Raw genomic sequence first — 20783 nt, forward strand, 5'->3', positions numbered from 1 at the left:
TTCCAACCCAAATCATTCTATGATTCTTTCAGTATGACATTTGTATTAAAATGTTGACAGTTTATTGTTGACTGTAAAGTGCGATTAATTCAGCAGCAATATCTCTGTTCAGAAAGGTAGATGTGCACATGCATTACTTCCAAGGTACAACCACGGTCTTTATGCTTCAGATGCAAGTATTTGTTTTCAATGAGCAAATGTATAGTATTATTAAAAAGGCAGTTCTATATTTATATGTATTTAAGAATAGAAGAGGGAAGCAAAAAAATAGGAAGTCAGAAATACCTTTTTTTGCTTGCATCCATCTGGGTAAATGGGCAAAAGTTTTTGCCTGGTTAATTTTCAGAAACTGCCTCTGATTTTGGAAAATTTGAGAAAACAGGAAAAACTATACTTTGCAAGCTTTAGGGGTAATCTTTTTTTTCTCAAAGTAACATGTTTTTTGTTTTGTTTGTTTGTTTTTAAATGTAGGATAATGATTTTGAATCTGCGGGTGGACTTCTAGGTGCAACTATGGGCAGACTGAGAACACTCTCCAGAGGAAGCCAGACAAAGCTATTATGCTATATGATGCTCTTTGCCTTTTTTGTTTTTTTTGTAATATACTGGATTATTAAACTGAGGTGATGCATGTTACCTTCGGTTTAAATTGTGTAATTTCAACTATAAAGCAGTCTTGATTAATGGAGACATTGATCTGAAGTGGCATATTCTGTTGATAAAAAAACAGTGAAATTGTTGTAAATTGCATTAACTATTAATGCAGTGTTATATATAGTTTTCTTAATGTATCAGAATTTTTCCCATCATCCTCTGTTTTGGGGGGGATTATTTGTAAATATGCAGAAACTGCTAGCCATAGGTTGTTTTTTTAGAGGAAAATAGTTTTTAGAATTGATTGAAAAAAAACCAGAAAGCGGTTGTTTGGATGTGAAGTAATTGCAGAATTACAAGACTTTCTCTTTCATTCTGCGTTTCATTCTGGGCCATGCTCTAAATTTGAGCTCCCGTTTCAGGCATACGGGAATTTCTTGGTTGCAAAGGATGAAGAATACTTGGATCTTTCTAAATTGGTTTTATTAGTGGATTTTTAAAAGGCTGGCCTGAAACTAACAAATGTAATAGTAGTACCCCCAAAACTAATTTTTGTGGATAGGTCTGATAGTATATGTGTTTAAATAGCTTAAACTGTGTGTTTTAGGGAGAAGTTACTTAAAATTGTTTTTTGGGGTTTTTTTTATTTCAATGTGACAAATGCTTACACATCTACTTTTTGAAGCAAATGCCTTTGGTCATTGGGATCCACCAATATGGACACAGTACAAATATCTTCTTTATATTTAAAGTATATAAAATGTAATGATTCCATTGAATCACTAGAACTTTAACCATTACTATGTTTACTTTTCAATCTGTGATGATCCCTGAATCTACACTGCATGATGTCTGAAATACAAGGTGAGATATTTTGAATTTTATATTAAAGCATATTATGATGCACCTATTGGAGGTGCTGTCATACTAAGGTTTTTTATTTTGAAGACAGCTTTGGCTCACCAAATAGTTTCTAATAATTGAAGCTATCACATTGCTGAGTTTAACATTCAAAAAATTAAGTTTCCTAGATATTGAAATTGTATCTACAATTTTTGAAAAACTTTTTCTAGAAATACTGTATAGAATGTTGACATTAATAGCTAATTACAAGCTGACAAAGTGTTCTGCAGTATTCTAGCTACTGTTGGTTTTATACATTCTTTTCTACTGTAGAATAAAAATTATTTTTTTGGAAATGGTGCTGCATTTAAAGGGCTATGCTTGTGCGGGGAGCATAAAGAAACAGAAGTGTATGCTACATTTCCTTCATGTTGCATTTCATATATGATGGATATGTGACATGTAAATCACTTACCTAATAGAGAACACTTAAACAGAATGTGTAAAAGTAATTAAAGCTCAAATATTTCTAGCTGATTCAATTTTTGACTGTTAGAAGGTCTACAATACTACAAATAACAGAACATCTAAGTACTAACACCTGGATAATGTGTCGTTTTTATATGAGAATTGCTAGGCTTGTTAAAAAAGTATAGCATTCCCAAAGCTAGTCAATAGGATATAGTTTGCCATCTGAAATTGATGCATTTGTATAATTTTAGTGAGACAGCAGAGTGCAAGGTACCCAGTGAGTGAGATGATAATTACTGACCTCTCTGTTTGACAACCACACTCCCCTGATAGTTGATCATCTTCTAGAAATATATTTCTGGCTCTTAAACATGATGTCTGAAAAATTGCTAGGCATTATTTTCTTAGCAATCTGACATACCAATACATGGAGAAAGTTTAACTACCTAGTAAAAAGTAGAAAAATGTGTGGATGCAGCTAGATATATGGCTGATACAGTGCCTGTCTTTGTTCTAAAAAATTTGCTAGAGTGTCCCGTAAGACTTGACAGAGCACATACTGGTAAAAATCTTTTACCAATCCTTCATGTTTAAAGCAGACGAGATTTTAATTTTAAATGTCAAACCAGATTAGAAGGTAATTAATGCAGAATGGGAACTAGGTCTTCTCTTCATTCAACACCCTCCCCCCACCTCCCTTCCCCCTGCCAGTTCTTCAAAATTCAGAGGAGTGAGGGGAAAGGAGGTCGGGGAGGAATCTTAAGCCTATGTCTTCCTTTCTGTGGTTCTTCATTTACAGAGAGGTGTCAATTTTTGGTAGTTGTTTACATAGGGTGCGAAACAGGGAGAAGGCTTAAACACAAGGAATATATGAAACCTCCAAAGAACTTTCTATGTTTATTAGAAAACACACAAGGGTTTTGTTTTAATTAAGTACTAAAACACAACTCTGTTAGGCTTTTAACATGAAGTTTCTGAACTGAAAGGTAATTGATTTACTTTTGGAGCAAGTACAGGATGTAACACATTTTGCTTTCTTCACTTCCAGTAAAAGGTCAATTTTCAGTTTTAAAATTGGAACTGAAATCCTGCAAATTTGCTTACAGTGGTCAGGGCGACTTATGTAAAGGTGAACTGCTTTGAGAATATTTCAGGAAGAGGAATGGCAATTGGTGGCAACGATGCATTGCAGCCTTAGAATTTTCCTCAGCATCTGCACTTTACTGGTAATTTTCTAGTAGAAAAGTATTACTCTGATAGTCCTTAAAATTCACAAATAGCAACATTTCAGCATGCTATAGTATGATCTTGTACAATAAAATACGCTATGCAGTGGCTATGATAGAAGAATACTAGTAGCATTTAATTGTACTTTTACTAAGTTGAGGTTAGCAGCAGCTGCATAGGAATACTCCAGTTACCTTTATTAGTGGTTTTGAAATCTGGTACATAGTTTACACAATATTTATATATTGTGTTTCTTAATTTAATGTAATTTAGACTCTACCTACCAACCATATAGATTATTTCCAGCTGAAAGAAAATATCATCTCTTTAACTGTCAAACTGTTAACCTTACAGTAGCATGGAGATTCCTTAGAAAATGCTTTAACGCATCCAGTTGGTTACAAGAAAAGTTCCACTGAAGCTTTTTTTTTTTTACAATAAGGCAGGTTGACTTTTCTGACTTGAATCATAGAATCATAGATTGGTTTGGGATGGAAAAAGATTAGAGATCATCAAGTTCCAACCCCCCTGCCATGGGCAGGGACACCCTCCACTAGACCAGGTTGCTCAAAGCCTCATCCAGCCTGGCCTTGAACACCTCCAGGGATGGGGCATCCACAGCTTCTCTGGGCAACCTGTTCCAGTGTCTCACCACCCTCACGGGGAAAAATTTCTTCCTAGTGTCTAGTCTAAATGGCTGTTGCTGATGTTGGTTTTAAAGGTATGGCTGATACAGAAGGAAGCTTTAAGATAGAAAGAAGATCAAATTAAGAATTTATGCTTATCATAGCAGAGGTATATTTCAGTGAGACTTTTTCTGTAACAAATCACAAAGTTTGAAAATACTTAGTATATGCTTCTGCTTTACAGGAGAAGTGACTGTGGCATATAACATAAGTTGTACCATCTTTCTTAAGTAATAACACACAGTTTTCATATTAACATGAGTTTTTAAAAAATATTTGTCTTTAATAATTATACACAAAACATGATACGTTACTGCTGAAGTTCAGGCCTCCAAAAACTTCAGATACAGTTAAACAGTTGTTTGTAGAATTCTACAAATAAAAATCAACTCCCACGTGCACCACCAAACATCCATGATGGAGTGTAGTACAAGTCGATGTGCACTTGGAAAAAATGACAGAGCTCATTTTGATGATTACTTTTTAAAATTGAAGGACAGGGAAGGTATTGCAATTGAGAGCAAAATCACTATTCCAATATTTTAATACGGTAGGGAATAATTTTTGCCTCGATTATTGATCTTGAAAGCAAAGGTACACTAGAATTACATTAGGCTACACGGGAAATCATAGCTGTATCCATATGGAGGTTATATTTCTTAACTGTTGGCTTAGATGCCCTAAAAGGTAGATGTACTGTGATTAAAAAAGACTGGGTGCTTAGTGTAGATCATTAGACTCCCCCTCAAAAAAAGTAATTCACCAAAAAAAAGGCAAAAAATTGCAGGAGGCCACATGCTTTCAGAGTGCTTTGTATCAATAGAAATTTGGTACTGGAGAACATGTAGAATGATAATGGTCACAGACCCTGATAAGCAGTTCATTGGCAAAGTTACTGTTATGTTTTCTACTCATTTTACCCTTGAAACATGTACAGGCTGTTACCTTCAGTGTGCGGTACAAGCCATGCTCTTGCTTGCTTAATTTTCAAGGAAGAGTGGAGGTATATCGCTTTCTTGGAAGTGTTTCCATGTATTTGTGTATGATGGAAATCATGGTTTCATCTGTACCACTTACTATTGATGTTAATCTCCAGTCTCTGTAGAAATATAAAGCGTAGATTTAAACATTTGCATGCTATACTGATGGAACAAGTACAGAACTGTACATACTGGCTGTGTATTTATTATGGAGCTGCTTTTATTACATTGAAACTCCTTGTTTACAGAAGTACGTACATGGTGTGGACAAATGTGTTGTGTACAGGGATGTTGTTAATTCAAAATCAAAAGACATAAGATGTAATTTGTGACATTCAATTTTCTGATTCTTTCAAAAATAACCTTAACTTGGCATAACACTGTGTTTTGATCTTTAAATATGTTAAAACGTCCTCTAGCATACAACTGCCCCTGCTTAAGCCCAGCCAGACCTCCTGCAGCTGAACTCCATACAGGCTTCGGGTTAGGTCTTGTCACTTTGCACTGGCATATAGAGCATCACAGGCTCTTCCCAGGGTTTTCCGCTGGACTGCCTGCTCACACTACCTACATATTACATACTAAATGGCAGTTGTCTGCAGAACAACCTCATCCGCTGTCTCCTCCTGGTGAGATGGTCTGCAATACCTCCCACAACATCCCTGCTGTTCCTTTGCCAAAGCTGTAGGTACCTAAGCCTGCAGGTGAATTTTAGGAGGGGAGGAAGCATTTTGAGGGCCAGCAGCAGAAAGTGTTTCGGCACTTAACTTTGCTTAACTGTGTGGTAAGATATTAGTCAATTGGTACATGAGGTATTGGAGAACTGTATGGAGCAAGTACATTTTAATGGAAGTTTTTTAACCAACAAGCATCCTGGTCTCCCTGATGGCTATGTGAGACCTAGCACAATCCATATTAATATTGTTCAGTGTGCTAGCCAGATTGCCAACTACTGCACCTTAAGCAATTTTCTTCACAAATTTCCTTTCCCCTTTGGGGAGAAGAAAAAAAAAAAACCATCAAAACACCATAGTTCTGCTAAAGTACCTCTGCATAGTTCAGTGGCCTGAAGATTCCCCACCAACATCTGCCTCAAAACTTCTGCACAGAAAAGTTGAAGCTACATATTTGTTTTGACAGATCACTGATGAATCGTTATTAAGTCTTGTCCCAACAGTCAGCTACTGACTTCAAAACAAATTGTTTTTGTCAGCAGAAATTGGTGGGTTTTCTTTTGTTTAGTGCAACCGTAAATTGTGATAATGACAGAGACTGATTAACAAAAGAATTGTCTACTCGTTCTAGTTTAGACATGCTTTGTAAAGAATGAAAGAACATAAATGAAATACAGAATGAAACTGAATAAAATATTTCAACTGACTTTTTAAATGTGAGCAATATAAAAACATAATTTAGAAGGAAATGCATTTTTGAAAAATTTCCACTTAAAACTATATAGAAGTTTGATTTTTAACCGTCCTTAATTACAAATAAAACTTCATATTGCAATACCTAGGTGACAGATGAGGGGAAAAAAATGTTTTCTTCTGCAGCTATGTGCATTTGCAATCCTATTTACACTATTTCAGATGAGTAATCAATATTTTTCACTATTACTTTCTCGAGTCTTTCACAATGCAGCAAGTAAAGAAGTCATAGCATTCTCCCCATCACACCCCACAAGACTAAAACCTGTAAGAACTGGCAGCAGTTAGACACAGTGTTTAGTACTGAGACACAATTTAAAAACAAACAAACTTTTGTAAGAAGGCCAGACATGTTATTCCTATAACAACTGGTGTACATAATTACTATTAAAATATGTAGAACACTACCTGACATTTTTTAAAAATCATGTTATGAAGTCTGCAAAATTGCAATATACTTGCTATAAAAAGTTTTCCTCCCTCTGATCTCCCACAACCTTGGGTTTTCATATAGATGGTGGATTTGTTCAAAAATTTATTTTTCTGAAGTCACAATGTCTTTCAGGCATTTCACACAGGAGAGAGAAAAACAAACACACACAGCTCCAATCTGTCTCTCTCCTCCTGAATCCTGCGAGTAGGGTAAAGTCTGGAAAGTCCACTCTTATTGTTTTTTACATTGGCTTGTATTGTTCTATTAAACCCTTTGATATTTGGGCTCAAATTTTTTTTTCAAACCCGTTCTTCCTTCTCAGAATCACTACAATTGAAAATGAGACATTAACATACATAAATTCAGCCCAGTATAGGCATCGACATGGTGAAACAGCTATCTTTATGCCTTCTAGAGAATACTGCACTTTAGAAAAGTCACGTGGTCTACGAAGTTTAAAAGACTAATGATTAAAATGACAGATGTGAATAAAGTAATTTGGCAGGCAATTTTGTGCTGGGTCTGTTTATTATCTCCCCACCAGCATCAATAACTAAAATTCAAAGCTTTCACACACTAACCGTGCATTATGCTATGTGCTCTTTGAGGAGTAACAGCCTGACTTGTGTCGAAGACTAATATTTCCTGGGAAACTTGGTAAGGATTATGCTACAAAAGTCTTCGTATATTATGACTGGATGTCACGCCATGCAGTTATGCTGCTTGCTACTTGACAAATATCACAGTGGCGTGAATGGTTACTCAGAGTGCTGTAAAGAAAATAACAGTTTTAGAAAGTTGTTGATTTGCTTATCATTACAGATTAACAAAATTCTGACTTGAACCTGTAATTGTTTATTTAGGTAATACTCTGCTTCTCCCTTCCTGCAGCTTATGATTACTTAATGATGGAATTTTACTGATTCACAGAAAATTTTAGAGTATAGAAATCACACCACCTTTAGTCTAATTTATAATGTTTATTCTAGAAGCAGAAAGATATGTTTCTTTAGCCAGCTGACACAGTTTACACCGATAGGAAGTACTCTGGATTTCTTCTCAAAGAAAAATGTGACTGTGCTGATGTACTTAGAAACCACTCTGGAATGCACACAGAAAAGCCCTGCCCACAGTTAGCAATAATATACTGGGGTACAAAATCTAAAGACAAATCAAAGCTATATAAAAGCACATACACATTAATCTATACACATTACTGCATTGACAGTAAGTGCTCCAAGACAACGATTCATTTTATTCCAAGTGCCTACTGCAGTAGCTTTCAACAGCTGCGTCACCAGGGACCATTGGCTAAGAAAACCCATCATATTGACAGCTGGCTTAAAACCACCACCATACAGTTGTCTGCACCTTGACCAGAAAATTTCAGGAATCTACATGTCAAAAAAGGTTGAGGATCCTTCTGACCTACCACAATGGCATTGTTGTTCATAAAATGCTGTTAGAAATAGGAAAAGTAACTCAATGCACCAAGAAGAAACAAGCTTTTTTTAAAGTGTTCTCTTCTCACATTACACAGATGCATTTACCAAAACTTTCAACTGAACTACCAATTTTGATAACCTTTGCTTAGGTATCCCATATATAAGGGCTGAACTGAAATATCTTATTGCAAGAAAATGCAAGTTCCATTTTGGTCCTTCTACAGAATATAAGACACTGGGGCCATAATTTTCCTAACAGCTGACAAGAAAACTGTTTGCTTAGAGAGAATTTTTCTCTAAGTAGGTATATGGTAAAATTTGATGGGACTTAATTCATTTGCAAAAAGGCCTCTGTACCGTTTTAATGATCTAACAACTTGCTGGAAAATGCTACATCTCTCGTACGTCTCACATGGTATCTGGTATGATGGATCAGGTGGAGCCTGCTATCACAAAGCATTACTGCAGGAGCCTAATGCTGAACTCCAGTTTCACACATATATTTGGGGAAAGAGATAAAGCTGATTTTCATTGGTTTTGGAAGACAGCTTATGTTTTGTTTTCGTTCTGCTCCTTTAATCAAGATTACAAGCAAAGAGCAAAGAGGAAAAATAAATCACTTGTTGGTAGGCTTCCCCTTTTTCTCCTTGTCCTATTGTCATCTGGCAAGAAGACTGTTGGGGAAAACAAGTAGTTTACTTCTTTCACCTGACATTCAAGCTAATCTGTGGGTAGTTCCAACTACACAGTTGTAATACAAGGTTGAGAGTTGGCAAAGGAACAGTCAGCCTACATCCTGACACACACATGTCACCACAACGTCAATGGGACTGTGGATGCCCTTGCACCCACAACGTACAACAATGATATGCCTTTCAGTGGAACAATACCATTCACACCAATTAGGAGCTCGTTCCCTTTTCACATGGCGATCTTTTTTTGGCAGGACATTTCATAGGCCAAATTTCAGTAAAGACATTTCCTGTCTTCACCACTCACTTGCTTACCTGTAAAACCTGCTCACCAGAACCTCGCTGATGAATCCCATTCCTCCCCAAAACTGGAGACAGCTATCCGTCACTTCACGGGCCAGACAACCTGCCTTTAGCTTAGCCATAGTCACATCGTTGCCTTCCACATAGAGAGCTAAAAAAAAAAAAAAAAAAAAAAAGCGGAGTTATGCACACAGTCACTGATCACAGCCTGCCTCTCTCTCTGGCAGCCACCTCCCCGTGCTCCCTCAGCCTGACAATGTTCTTTGCATGATGAGAAGCACACCTGGGCAGGCAGGTGTGGGAGCTCACCAACAGTGCGGTACAGCAGCGAGCGAAGGAGCTCCACCTCAGTCGCCAGCTCAGCCAGGCGGAAGTGCACGGCTTGGTTCTGCAGGACAGACTGGTTGAACATTTTTCGCTGGCGAATGTAGTCAATAGTTTCTTCTATTATGGTTTTCAGTGATGTCAGGACTTGAAGAAGCAAAGCACAGAACAAGTCATTGTTTTACCCAGATCTGTTGTTTCTTTTCTTGTTGAAAAAGGGTGTTTTTTTTCACATTGTACAAACAATACACAAGGTTTTCTATAGAAAATTATTCCATGTGCTCAGTTTGGGTGCAGAGTTTCAGTTCTTAAAAAGGTCTGATATTTCCTTGTACCTTGAAGACAGATTTTTTTTTTATCCCTATTTCACCTGACCCCCAACTGCCAAAACTTGGAGGAGAGGGAGAGAGTAAGGAAGAAAAGTCAGAGATCAGTGTGTAATGACAAGTATGTAAACTCTAACCTTCATGCCTCATTTGGGGCCCTCGTAAAAGCTTGTGGCAACTCCTGCTTTCCATGCTACCTGTGTCCTGAAGGTCTGTTACAATCCCGAAAGAAAATCTGAAAGCAGACAGTGTGCTGGCTGAGGAATGCTGTAGAGATGTAAATTCAAGGAAACTTTCAGGAAGAAAGCAGAAACCTGTTCAGAGATCAGAGAACATGAACAGACTGCTTACTACCTCTGCATTGTGTGATCAGATTCCAGCATAGAAAGGAATGGGAAAACCATTAAGATTCACACCCACTTTTAGTAAATGCTAAACAGTGCTTCTAATGGAAACAGAATCAAAAGAGGATACTGCTGGAAGACAGGTGAGAGAGATAGGAGACACTGCTTTAAAACAAGAGAACTAGTTCGCTGCTACTTTTGAGCAAACTTAGAGAGACTCTGTTTTAAACAGGAAGAAAAGGGAGAAGTTTGTTTTCTAAGGCAAACCAGACTTGAAGCGAAGGGCTAGGCTATGGTTTCTTGCAGCTTAGCTAGGATAACACCAGGTGCTGAATTTGTGGAAAATTTTGTTTGGCAAATGTGGACCCATGTCACTGTGGCAAGCAGTAGGAAGAAGGAGAGAGTTCACAAATCGATCTGCATGAGAAGGGTCACGTTTTCTCTTTTCAAAATATGCATATGCACATCCATCTCTATGTAGAATCTACACCTCAAAAATCTGAAATGCAAAATACAACCAAACTTTGGACTACTATTGTATAGTAGTCTCCAGTTACTCACATGACAGTTCCTTAGAGAAGACTGGTATGCTTCCATATTCCTTTTTACATAACTTTTAAGATCACCTCTGTTTAAATTTCATCCCTATATTGCTTTTATATGCAGACTTTGCAGCCCACCGGTTGCCCCCTGCCACAATCATTCACCAGCTCTTCCACAGAGCACTTTTTTTCCATATGCTCTCCCCATATTCCACAGGGTGATCAGCTTTTCTCATTCCTAATACTGGTTTTCTGGACCAGAAAATAAACTGCTCTTTTCAGGGATATCTCTTGTACAGAAGGAACATCCCTGTTCTTCCAGATGACCATGTAACACAACACTGTAACATGTACACTACTAACAGCGTTTACATTTGTACATCTATAGTCTCCAGCTTGAGAGATGCTACAGAAAGAGCGAGAAGTGTCCAGGTACCTCTCATCCCTTGCTCCCAAATTGATACCTGGGAAGCATACAGCTGAGTCTGAGCTGCTGTGAGGAAAACTAAACACTAGCTGCTGGGAGGGAAAATCTACAGTACCTGCCAGTGCTAGGAGAGCAGAAGGGATATAGGAGGGATAAAGACAAGGGATTAGTCTTGTGTTGGTCTATCAGAGCAAGGTGCTCCAGCATGACTCTTGTGGTTCTCAGCATCCAGCACCAGAGAAAGAAGAGATGGGCAACAGCAAAGAGGAGGCAGGAGCAGGACTGGGTGGGAGGAACAGAACAGCACCTGTTTAGGTCCTGCTTGCCAAAAGGCTGAAGTTCATGAAAGGGTTTTAGCCCATCCTACTCAGGCTATCACCATGCATCAGGGCTAGGAGTGGGGTGCCTGAGAAGACTCCTCTCTCAGTGTCCGCATCTCTGCTTCACTGCCTCCTTCCTGCCCCATGGCTCCGCTGATCCATCCTCCTGTTTCCTCAGCTGCCATCACTGCCCTTCTGCTTTTTCCTGGAACTTCTATTTGCACACAGAAATAAACAGAGGAAATCTTCTAAGGACAGTCCTGGACTGCATGGAAAGACGTGTCACCAGCAGGTCAAGGGAGGTGATCCTCCCTCTCTACTCTGCTCTCATGAGACTCCACCTGGAGTACTGTGTCCAGCTCTGGAGTCCTTCAGCACAGGAAGGACAGGGACCTGTTACAGCGAGTCCAGAAGAGGGCCACAAAAATGGTCAGAGGGCTGGAGCACCTCCCCTGTGAGGACAGGCTGAGAGAGTTGGGGTTCACCCTGGAGAAGACAATGCTCTGGGGAGACCTTGTTGCAGCCTTTCAATATATGAAAGGAGCTTATAAGAAAGACCAAGAGAGACTTTTTACCAGAGGATGTAGTGACAGGACAGACAGGACAGGGGCACCAGTTTTAACCTGAAAGAGGGTAGATTTACATTGAACATAAGGAAGAATGTTTTGGGCTTGGAACTAAATGAACTTTAAGGTCCTTTCTAACGCAAACCATTCTATGATTCTAAGAAATTCTTTATTATGAAGATGCTGAGATCCTGAAACAGGTTGCCCAGAGAAGCTTTGGATGCCCCACCACTGGAAGTGTTCAAGGTCATGTCTGATGGGGTTTTGAGCAACCTGATCTAGTGAAAGATGTCCCTTCCAACTCAAACCATTCTGTGATGCTGTGACTACAGGTATTTGGAGCTATGAGCATAGCTCTAACATGGCAAAACTTATCTGTGCAGCAGACGATAACGCAGCATGTCGTGAATACCATGACTGCCAACAGCCTTGCACAACATAATAGCACACAATACTTCACCAGTCATATAAGTACAGAGAAATGCCATTCTTAACGTGAAACTAATTTTCTCTCTGAACTTTTTTTTCCCCTATGTATTTGTTTCCTCTTTTGTCATATAATGTTCTCCACATCTTCAGACAAACTTGGCCCCACAGGTTTCAACTGACAGCACATGCACGAAATGTCACTCTGGCGCAGCCTAAGGAAGGCATGGTCTATCGTACAGCTGAGAATTGTGAAAGTGCTTGAAGTTGCCAGATGCAGAATAATCTTTTCCCTGTACCTCCATCCAACTTAGATTTTTCCACTTGACTTCTGCTCACTGTAAACACATTTTGCCTTGCTACATCTCCTCTCAAAACAAAGGGAAATTAATATATTTTTCTTAGTCTCTGGCTGATCACTCTCTAGTGAGATGTACAGTGAGCTCCAAGCTGAGCAATCTGTCTCTTAAAAGACGTGCATTGCCCATGCAAAAGGATCTGTCATCCTGCTTACTGGCCATGACTCAATGGTGCTCATAAAACTGAGACTACAGGAGCAGATAGAAGTAATTAGAAAAGTGCCATTCTGCTCTCTCATGCACACTGAACTCCCTCTTTGCCTCCAAGTTAAGCAATTCAGAAAAAAACCTGTTTGCTTTCTTGCCATAGCAACATTCTTTTCCTGTGATCAATGCAACAGGTCCAAAAATGGACAGTGTTTACAGAGTGTCACAACATGGGAGAAATAGAAATTAGTTTTGCATTTATATTTTAAACCTGTTCAACTCAAAATTCACAGAATCACAGAATCACAGAATGTTAGAGATTGGAAGGGACCTCGAAAGATCATCTAGTCCAATCCCCCTGCCGGAGCAGGACACCTAGATCAGATCACACAAGAACGCATCCAGGCGGGCTTTGAATGTCTCCAGAGAAGGAGACTCCACAACCTCTCTGGGCAGCCTGTTCCAGTGCTCTGGCACCCTCACTGTAAAGAAGTTTTTCCTCATACTCAAGCGGAACCTCCTATGTTCCAGCTTGAACCCATTGCCCCTTGTCCTATCACTAGATGTCACAGAGAAGAGCCTGGCTCCATCCTCCTGACACTCACCCTTCACGTATTTATAAACATTAATTAGGTCACCCCTCAGTCTCCTCTTTTCCAGGCTAAAGAGACCCAGCTCCCTCAGCCTTTCCTCATAAGGGAGATGCTCCATTCCCTTAATCATCTTTGTGGCTCTGCGCTGGACTCTCTCCAGCAGTTCCCTGTCCCTCTTGAACTGAGGGGCGTTTTAAAAGGGGGAAAAAAAAAAAGAAGGTGAAGAAGGAAGGAAAATCTCTACACACATTCTGAAATCTGTCTACAAAGAAGATAGTTAATAAACAGAGAGAAGGCTGAAGCACATGATACTAAAAACACCTAAAAAGAACCAAACAAAACACTCCCACCCCCAATGGAACAACCCCAAAAAAGGAAAGAAAGAAAAGAACAGCAGTGAATTTTCCAAGTTTCAGGAAGCAGTGCAAGTGAGGATGCCCTGACTGGTCCCTAAAGTGTTTAAAGGCAGACTGGTGATTTTCAATGTTACATGAATAGTTGTGAACTGGGAAGGTACAGAAATGTCCTTCCCAGGGCCAGAAGTGAGGACTAGGATTACACATGCAGACCTAATCACAAAACTACTGAAGGCATTTACACAGTTTTGCACATGTCCACCTTCAGCAAAACACTTGTGGTTGAACACATGTAAAACCATTTGCAGGACTGGAAGCTAACAGCGAGATGTCATGGTGTAACAAAACAGATCCGTCAAGTACCTGGCTCCCTTAGGACCATCGGTTACTCTTTTTTCTTGTTTACCACAACTGGCTACCTCTGAAGTTTGCAACTTGGCCCAAACCATGGGTTTTGTCCCTGCTCCCAGTGTTTTCATGCATTTTATATCAGATAGTGGACAAAAGCAAAAGCAGGAGGCCCAGCAAGGTGTAACACACCGTTCACTATGCTGTAGGAGGCAGCTCCCCCTCCCTTGATGAGCTCCAAGGCTCTTCCCTGCTGGCCCCTGCCTGGCCATGGTGGGGGAGGCAAAGGTGCCCTTCCCAGACTGCTCAGCCAGGGCAAGGGTTCGCCTGCTCCCGTCGTGTTGTTCTGGGGAAAAAGGAGAACTGAAACCTGGTGTCCCGCTTCCTGGCAGAGCACGGTAACTGCCTGGTGGTTGTGCAAGACTGGACAGTACCAAACTGCTAGTGGTTTTAACAAGAGTGATCTAACCTGCCAGGATTTGTGTTCTGATGCTGTCAGTGTGCGTCACTTTTGCCTAGGGCATGACTAACACCATAGGCTACTCTGCTGCCTGCAGAGAATCTCTGTGGCCCAGAGTTTCTGATTTTTTGCCTAACTTAGACTTCAAACTGAGTATAAAACTGCACGATGCACCTCTTTGCAGTCTGTGTATGCCTTGACTAAAGAAGCCCCAGCAGTAGGACCATGTCTCCTTGCCTGAGCCTGAAGTGACATCCCTTCCAAGTCTAACCTCCTGCGCTTTGCTAAAACTACTCTCACATTTACTATTTATCTCAGGCTGAATTTTGGCCCAAACCAAAGATTTTTTAAAGCATTTGAACTCCAAACTATTTGGTCTGGCATCAATCCACAACAGGGAGTGATTTTTTTTATTTGTTCACTGAATCAAAACATCACTTCTTAGAGTTCCTAATTTCGCAGCCACACACAAACAGTAACAGATGGGGAATGCCCAGGAGCACAAACACGATGAGATTGGTTCAAAACCCCTAAAATTTAAAGAGGACCAATCTTCCTACAGTGAACTGCATTATATTTAAGTTGAAGAAACTAACACTGTGGGGTGGGGTGGGGGGGCAGAGGTTGGGAGGCTGAAAATAAACAATCCAGACTTGTATCTGGTTACCTGGCATATCCAGAATCTGTGTAACTCAAATATGCAGATGCGAGTACGGCCGGAGTTCCGAGTAACAGGAACTCTGTGACAGCTTAACTTCAGGGAAAGGAATTTGGTGCTGTACCACTTCTGTCCACAGTGTACAGAGGTAAAACAGATCTCCAAAACAAAGCTCTTATATCCTGTAAGAGCCACTTCTTTACACAGCTACTGTTAATTTTCTGAAATCCAGGATAAACTTCATAGCTTACTGTACTACAGGAAGAGTCATCGTCCTTCTATTTTATGTCAGTATTTTGATAGCCTTTGTGCTATCTTTGTAGCAGATGTAACACGATGCCATATTTTCTTATCAGCAGAAAAGGACCAAGAAAAAGAAACAAGGCAAAACCAACCTCTCTGATGCCTCACAAAATATTTTCTATTTCAAGTTTTCCTACAGAAAGGGAAGGTTGATTGTATCCAGGCAATCACAGATTTCACAGACTGTAAGAGGTCATTGCAATTTGCAATAAAAGGAAAGTGCTGTTAGTCATGCAAAGGGTGACCCCTGTGTCCCTGCCTGGCCCTAGAAGCACAAATGATGAACTACCAGTGGCCACTCCCCACAGCCGCTCTTCTTGGAATTGTAACATCTGATACGTAAAACCCTTTCCTTCCTCACCGATGAGGTTTTTGCTGGGGACCCTTACATCTTTGAAAAAGATCTGAGCTGTGTCTGATGACCTCATGCCTAGTTTGTCTATCTTTTTAGCAACATGAACCCCTGAAGAAGAAAGGGATATTAGAAGGGCCACAAAAAATAGAAGCACTGTGTACAATACAAGTACAGCATTTTAAGAAAGCGAAGTTTGCAGATGTGAAGGTATGTGCCAAGACTACAGCAAAACAGTATTCTGGAATTTAAGAGTAAAATAGCCCATTATCCTACTTTTAAGCGTTTTTCCATTTTATTTAACCAGCAAACCAGAAGTTGCAATTGTAAAGGTCCCACTTTTCATTATGTCTCCAAATAATAATTGTGTACTAGTAGTAATAATCTTACTTCATGCACATCTTGAAACTGCAATATTTATTTGCTTAGGTTTGATTTTAGTGCACTATATTAAAATGCTGGAATTCCATTTAGCAGTATTTTCTTTGTGCCTGCACTGCAGTGAAATAATAAAGAAACATTTAACAAGCTATGTTTTAAGCTGCAACTAGAGAATTTCTGCTCCTGGAAATCCTCTTCCTTCCCTCTCTTCCATATTTATCTTCACCTTTCTAGCCTATTCTGATCTTTTCTGGTACCTGTAGAAGAGAGAGCTTGTAATCACGCCGCTTTTTCCTAAGAATTAAAAGGTTAGACTCACATTCATAAATGCTACAAACACACAACAATCCATATCAACTCCAAATTTTGTTAAAACTATGTATTTTATGATAGCTTACAAAATATTGTTTAATTAATCTAAGTAGTCACAGAGGGTTCATAATGGTCACAATTCATTTGTCTGAATTTTCCTGTGGACATTCTTGTGAAGAGGGTTTGCTTCCCCACAGACCTCCCTGCACAGCACTGACTCTGACCGCATGGGCAATAGTCTGTTGGAGATGAACTTGGTACCTTCAGGTTTGTCTACATAAGACTTCACCTCCCTAGGCACACCAGGTAGGACTCATACCTGTTGTTTGTTTCTTCCTAACCGCAAGTTCTTTCTTGCTATGGTTCAGATACAAGCATGGCTTACCACTGTGCCATGAGAGTTCAACAGACATCCACTGATTTTTTGCAGCAACTCCCTTGTCTTCAGTTTCACCTCCTTGTTGCTCTGGGGCTAATGGGAATATTCAGGATGGAAGTCAATAATGTTTTAGAGGTAAACTGAGGCCAACAACCAGCTATGAAGATTTGTCCAAATCATCCTGATTACATCTGCCAAGCCAATATACGTAAAAAAAGTCCTCCAAATCAGCATGTATGTCTTTGCAGAAAACCAAACATTTTACTACCCACATACTACCACATAGTATTGTGGTAATATTTTTCTTTTATTCTATTTTTTTTCCAATCCTCTATTACTCTCTAATATGGCTTAGTAGGAGTTGGTCACTGCACAGATTGTTGTGGTCCATTTCTGTACTTGTTTGTACCTTGCTATCCTTCATGGCTTTCAGTGAACATCTCTTTCTGAAATAATACAGACATCTCTACTTCTACTGACAGGATACCTTCAGCCACGTGACAATTACTTTGGTTTTGCAGGCAGATGAAGCTGGCAGTCATTTCCTTCAAATTCACTCTCTCCAGCTGCATTGAATAAGGTTATGGAAAGTTTCGTCTCTCAGCAGAGATGAAACACTGGCACTGTTTCCAAATGCCAAGACTGCTCTCAGAATATAGTCCACATAGACTTCCACATCTTCCACTCAAATTTTTTCTCCATCAGCAAATCTATAAACAGATTATGTGTTAGAAATACTTGCTTTGATATGTGTTCAACGTAGGAAGAAAATCAGGACAGCTGTATAAAAATTTTTGACTCTTGGATTGAAAATTATCCATAAATTTGCAGCCAGTCATGCCAAAAAAAGCATCTGTGGTTTGTTTCTGTATTAAAATCAGAGTTAAACAAACACACACTGAACCACTTACAGGCCCAAATGATTTCTGGAACATCTTTTCCCATCGGAATATTACTGCTTGGTTTCTTTGACAGTCTCAGAGATCATGCCTTCAGTCTACTCCCAGATGCTTTTGTGCAATCACTGCTCCTCACCCATGTGAAGATGGGCTTCCTTCTCTTGTTAGTGGGTGGTTTACTAAAGACTCTGCTGGAAATAGTACAACTGCAGCCAGTTCTTTAAATTGCTAAATCAATCAATATTGCTAAACCAGATCCACATACTGCAACAACTACTGAAGAAACCCCTTAACAGTTTGGTTAGAGGAGCTGAATGTGTTAATGATTTCTATTTGTGCTTCTTCCACATTGGATTGTATGTTCACATTTCCCGAATCCAGCAGCATCCCCGCTTTGTTGTGCCTTACTGGTTTCTCTTGCTCTTAGATTACTCCATGTTTCTCATCCAGAAGGAGGCCAAACTGCATCAGCCTCATGTAGTGCCCCCTCTGTTGCTAGCACATACTTTACATTTTCTCTCTCGTGAAGACAATGACACATAATCGTCTCTTTGGCTACAATATGGGCATCAAAAATCTTCCTTTACTTAGTTTAATTATCTTCATTCTCTTCGTAAGGGGTACTACACACTAAAAATTACCACCATCAGAAAATATCATCTGCCTTGATAACTCCTAGAGTTTGTCTGTATTAAATAAATCACAAGCCATCCAATAACACACAAATCTCAATCTAGCAAGGCAAAGTGCTTGACTTACTAAAATCACTAACAGAGCCATTTGTGTGCTACTTGCACCAATATCACTGAGATGGATTGCTTTAGCTCCTCCTGGGCAGTTCTTCCCAGGCATCCTTGATTTTTCATTTTCTCCCACTCTTCCAGCCTTCTGACAATCTATTTCCTATATTCTATTTTGAGAGAAAGGCAGTTGCTGTCCCTGACACCATTTAGTGCCATTACAAATGGAAAGAGACATATTTTAAATTGCAACCTGAGAAACATGCTCTTTCCCCTTTCCTGGATGCTCTTCTCTTTATTATCTCCTCCTCACAATTTACCCTAGTGCTATCTGAGGACTCAGAGGACAAACCAGTGCACATAGTTACCAGATTAGGGCTGCAAGCCTTTTGTCTATGTCTTACAAACAGACATTTTACAACTTGTCAGATTCTCTTTCATCATATGAGAATTTCAGCTTTTTTAAGACATCATTCGTATGAGGAGTATTCACCTGATTGAGTATCTACTGTGAATCCACACTGCAGTTATCAAAATTCCCTTTATGAGAGATGTATTCATCAGGGTCTGTCAAACCTAGACCGTAATTTGCTTCACTCCAGAGTAGAGACTGTACACACCAAAAATTAGAAGAAGCAAATCCCACCTCATATCTCCAACAAACTACCAGCTGCTGAAGTTACTAATTTGCCTTCAGACTTGGCAACTTTTTTCTTTTATTTTTTAATCACCACATTATACAAGCATGAAACAATTGAGATTTTGGTGAAAAACGCTGGACTAGTCTCCCATGTCTTCCAGCTTCCTGCAAAGAATAAGCTACCACTGTGCCATGGATTCCTTCCTTCCTCTGCCATATAGGCTGATGACTGCAGCAGTTAATCAGAGATAACACACTCGTTCTTGAGCTTTGACACACATACATCTACCTACAGACACTTGATAGCGCATCATTCAGTGATGTCCTCCAGACACTTCCCATACAGTCTCAGTCTGCTGCCCTTAAGGAGCACAATCTTTGGCAGACAGACATCCTTAGGATGTGTCAAAACAGCTCGAGCTTCCTCCTCCCATCTGTGTCAAATGGCAGACTTTTCATGCTTTTCCTCTCTGTCTTCCTGAAAAATCTCCTTTCCAATATGACCCACCAACTGAGCACAATCAACTTCTTAAGACATCATTTCAAAGGGTCACCGGTATTGGTACAGTGACCCTTTTGGAGGTTGATATCTGTATCAGGTGGAAGAATGAAAGCACATACACTTTGAGGAGTGCAATTTTTGTTTCTAGGAAGACTTCTATACCTCTGCAGATTAGCTTCAGATGACCCAGGCAATTTTTCTACTCCAAATCTATTTACTGCAGGTAAAGTGGGTCTGCGTATAGGATATGTGACCTAACAACACCCCCTCCCCCCCACCCCAAGGCTACAATGACTTGCATGTCTTTTTGCAGTAAGCAAAGTAGACGAAGGCCGCCAAGTCAATTTCTGTATATTTGATCTGCCTCTAACAGTGGGTTGTCTGCTTTGCTGTTTTTGGAAAACTGATCTCAGAGAAGTAGTATTGCACTTACACTCTGACCCTTTTATGAAAAATCACACAGAGGACTTCACACAGATGGTTGATAAATGAGTTTGCCTGGAAATTCAGGGAGATTCTGGCTGTGAGTTACACATTTGCTCAGGACTTATCAATATGGACAAACTCAACAACTAGTGAAGCAGCTCAGGTCCATCTTCTGTAAGCTCCCATTCAAAGCCTGTCTTGCAGGAGCAGAGGTTGTAGAAAGTCACAACCTGCTCAGAACTTGCTTAATTCCCAAGGCAACTCACTTACTTGCTTGACTTACTCCATACCGAAATTCACTTGCAAGATATTCCCTTAAGTAGCTCTCATCACCCTCTTTTGCAACATTGGAGACCTGGGTTTTGTTCTCAGTCTGATTCATTAGGTGAACATATAGACCTTCATTTCACTGCCATGGTGGTGTCCCTACAACACTCGAAATGCTGATAATGACATATTTTCTAAATAAAATACTTTGAATTAAATGAATATAAATGCCATAGTTTTTAATATTTATATCAATATATAAACACATTAATATACATTATTATA

The 20783-nt window shown here is 39.6% G+C and overlaps 2 protein-coding genes across 2 annotated transcripts; one reads left to right on the forward strand and one right to left on the reverse strand.

Moving 5' to 3' along the window:
- Positions 1–471: 471 nt before the first annotated feature.
- LOC104470081 (BET1 homolog) lies at positions 472–627 on the forward strand (the record flags this gene model as incomplete). The annotated part of the gene is made up of 1 exon (XM_010084878.1): positions 472–627. A coding segment is annotated over one exon (156 nt), but the record flags the coding sequence as incomplete, so codon positions are not given.
- Positions 628–4808: 4181 nt separating this feature from the next.
- Positions 4809–20613, reverse strand: LOC104459817 (probable acyl-CoA dehydrogenase 6). The gene is made up of 5 exons (XM_010084879.1): positions 20502–20613; positions 15890–16063; positions 9411–9572; positions 9114–9252; positions 4809–4920 (listed from the first exon to the last, which is right to left on the reverse strand). The coding sequence occupies exons 1-5, from the start codon at positions 20611–20613 to the stop codon at positions 4809–4811; spliced, it is 699 nt and encodes a 232-aa protein (XP_010083181.1).
- Positions 20614–20783: the final 170 nt, after the last annotated feature.

Source organism: Pterocles gutturalis, unplaced genomic scaffold, assembly GCF_000699245.1.
Source record: "Pterocles gutturalis isolate BGI_N339 unplaced genomic scaffold, ASM69924v1 scaffold18800, whole genome shotgun sequence".
Classification (NCBI taxonomy): Eukaryota; Metazoa; Chordata; class Aves; order Pterocliformes; family Pteroclidae; genus Pterocles; species Pterocles gutturalis.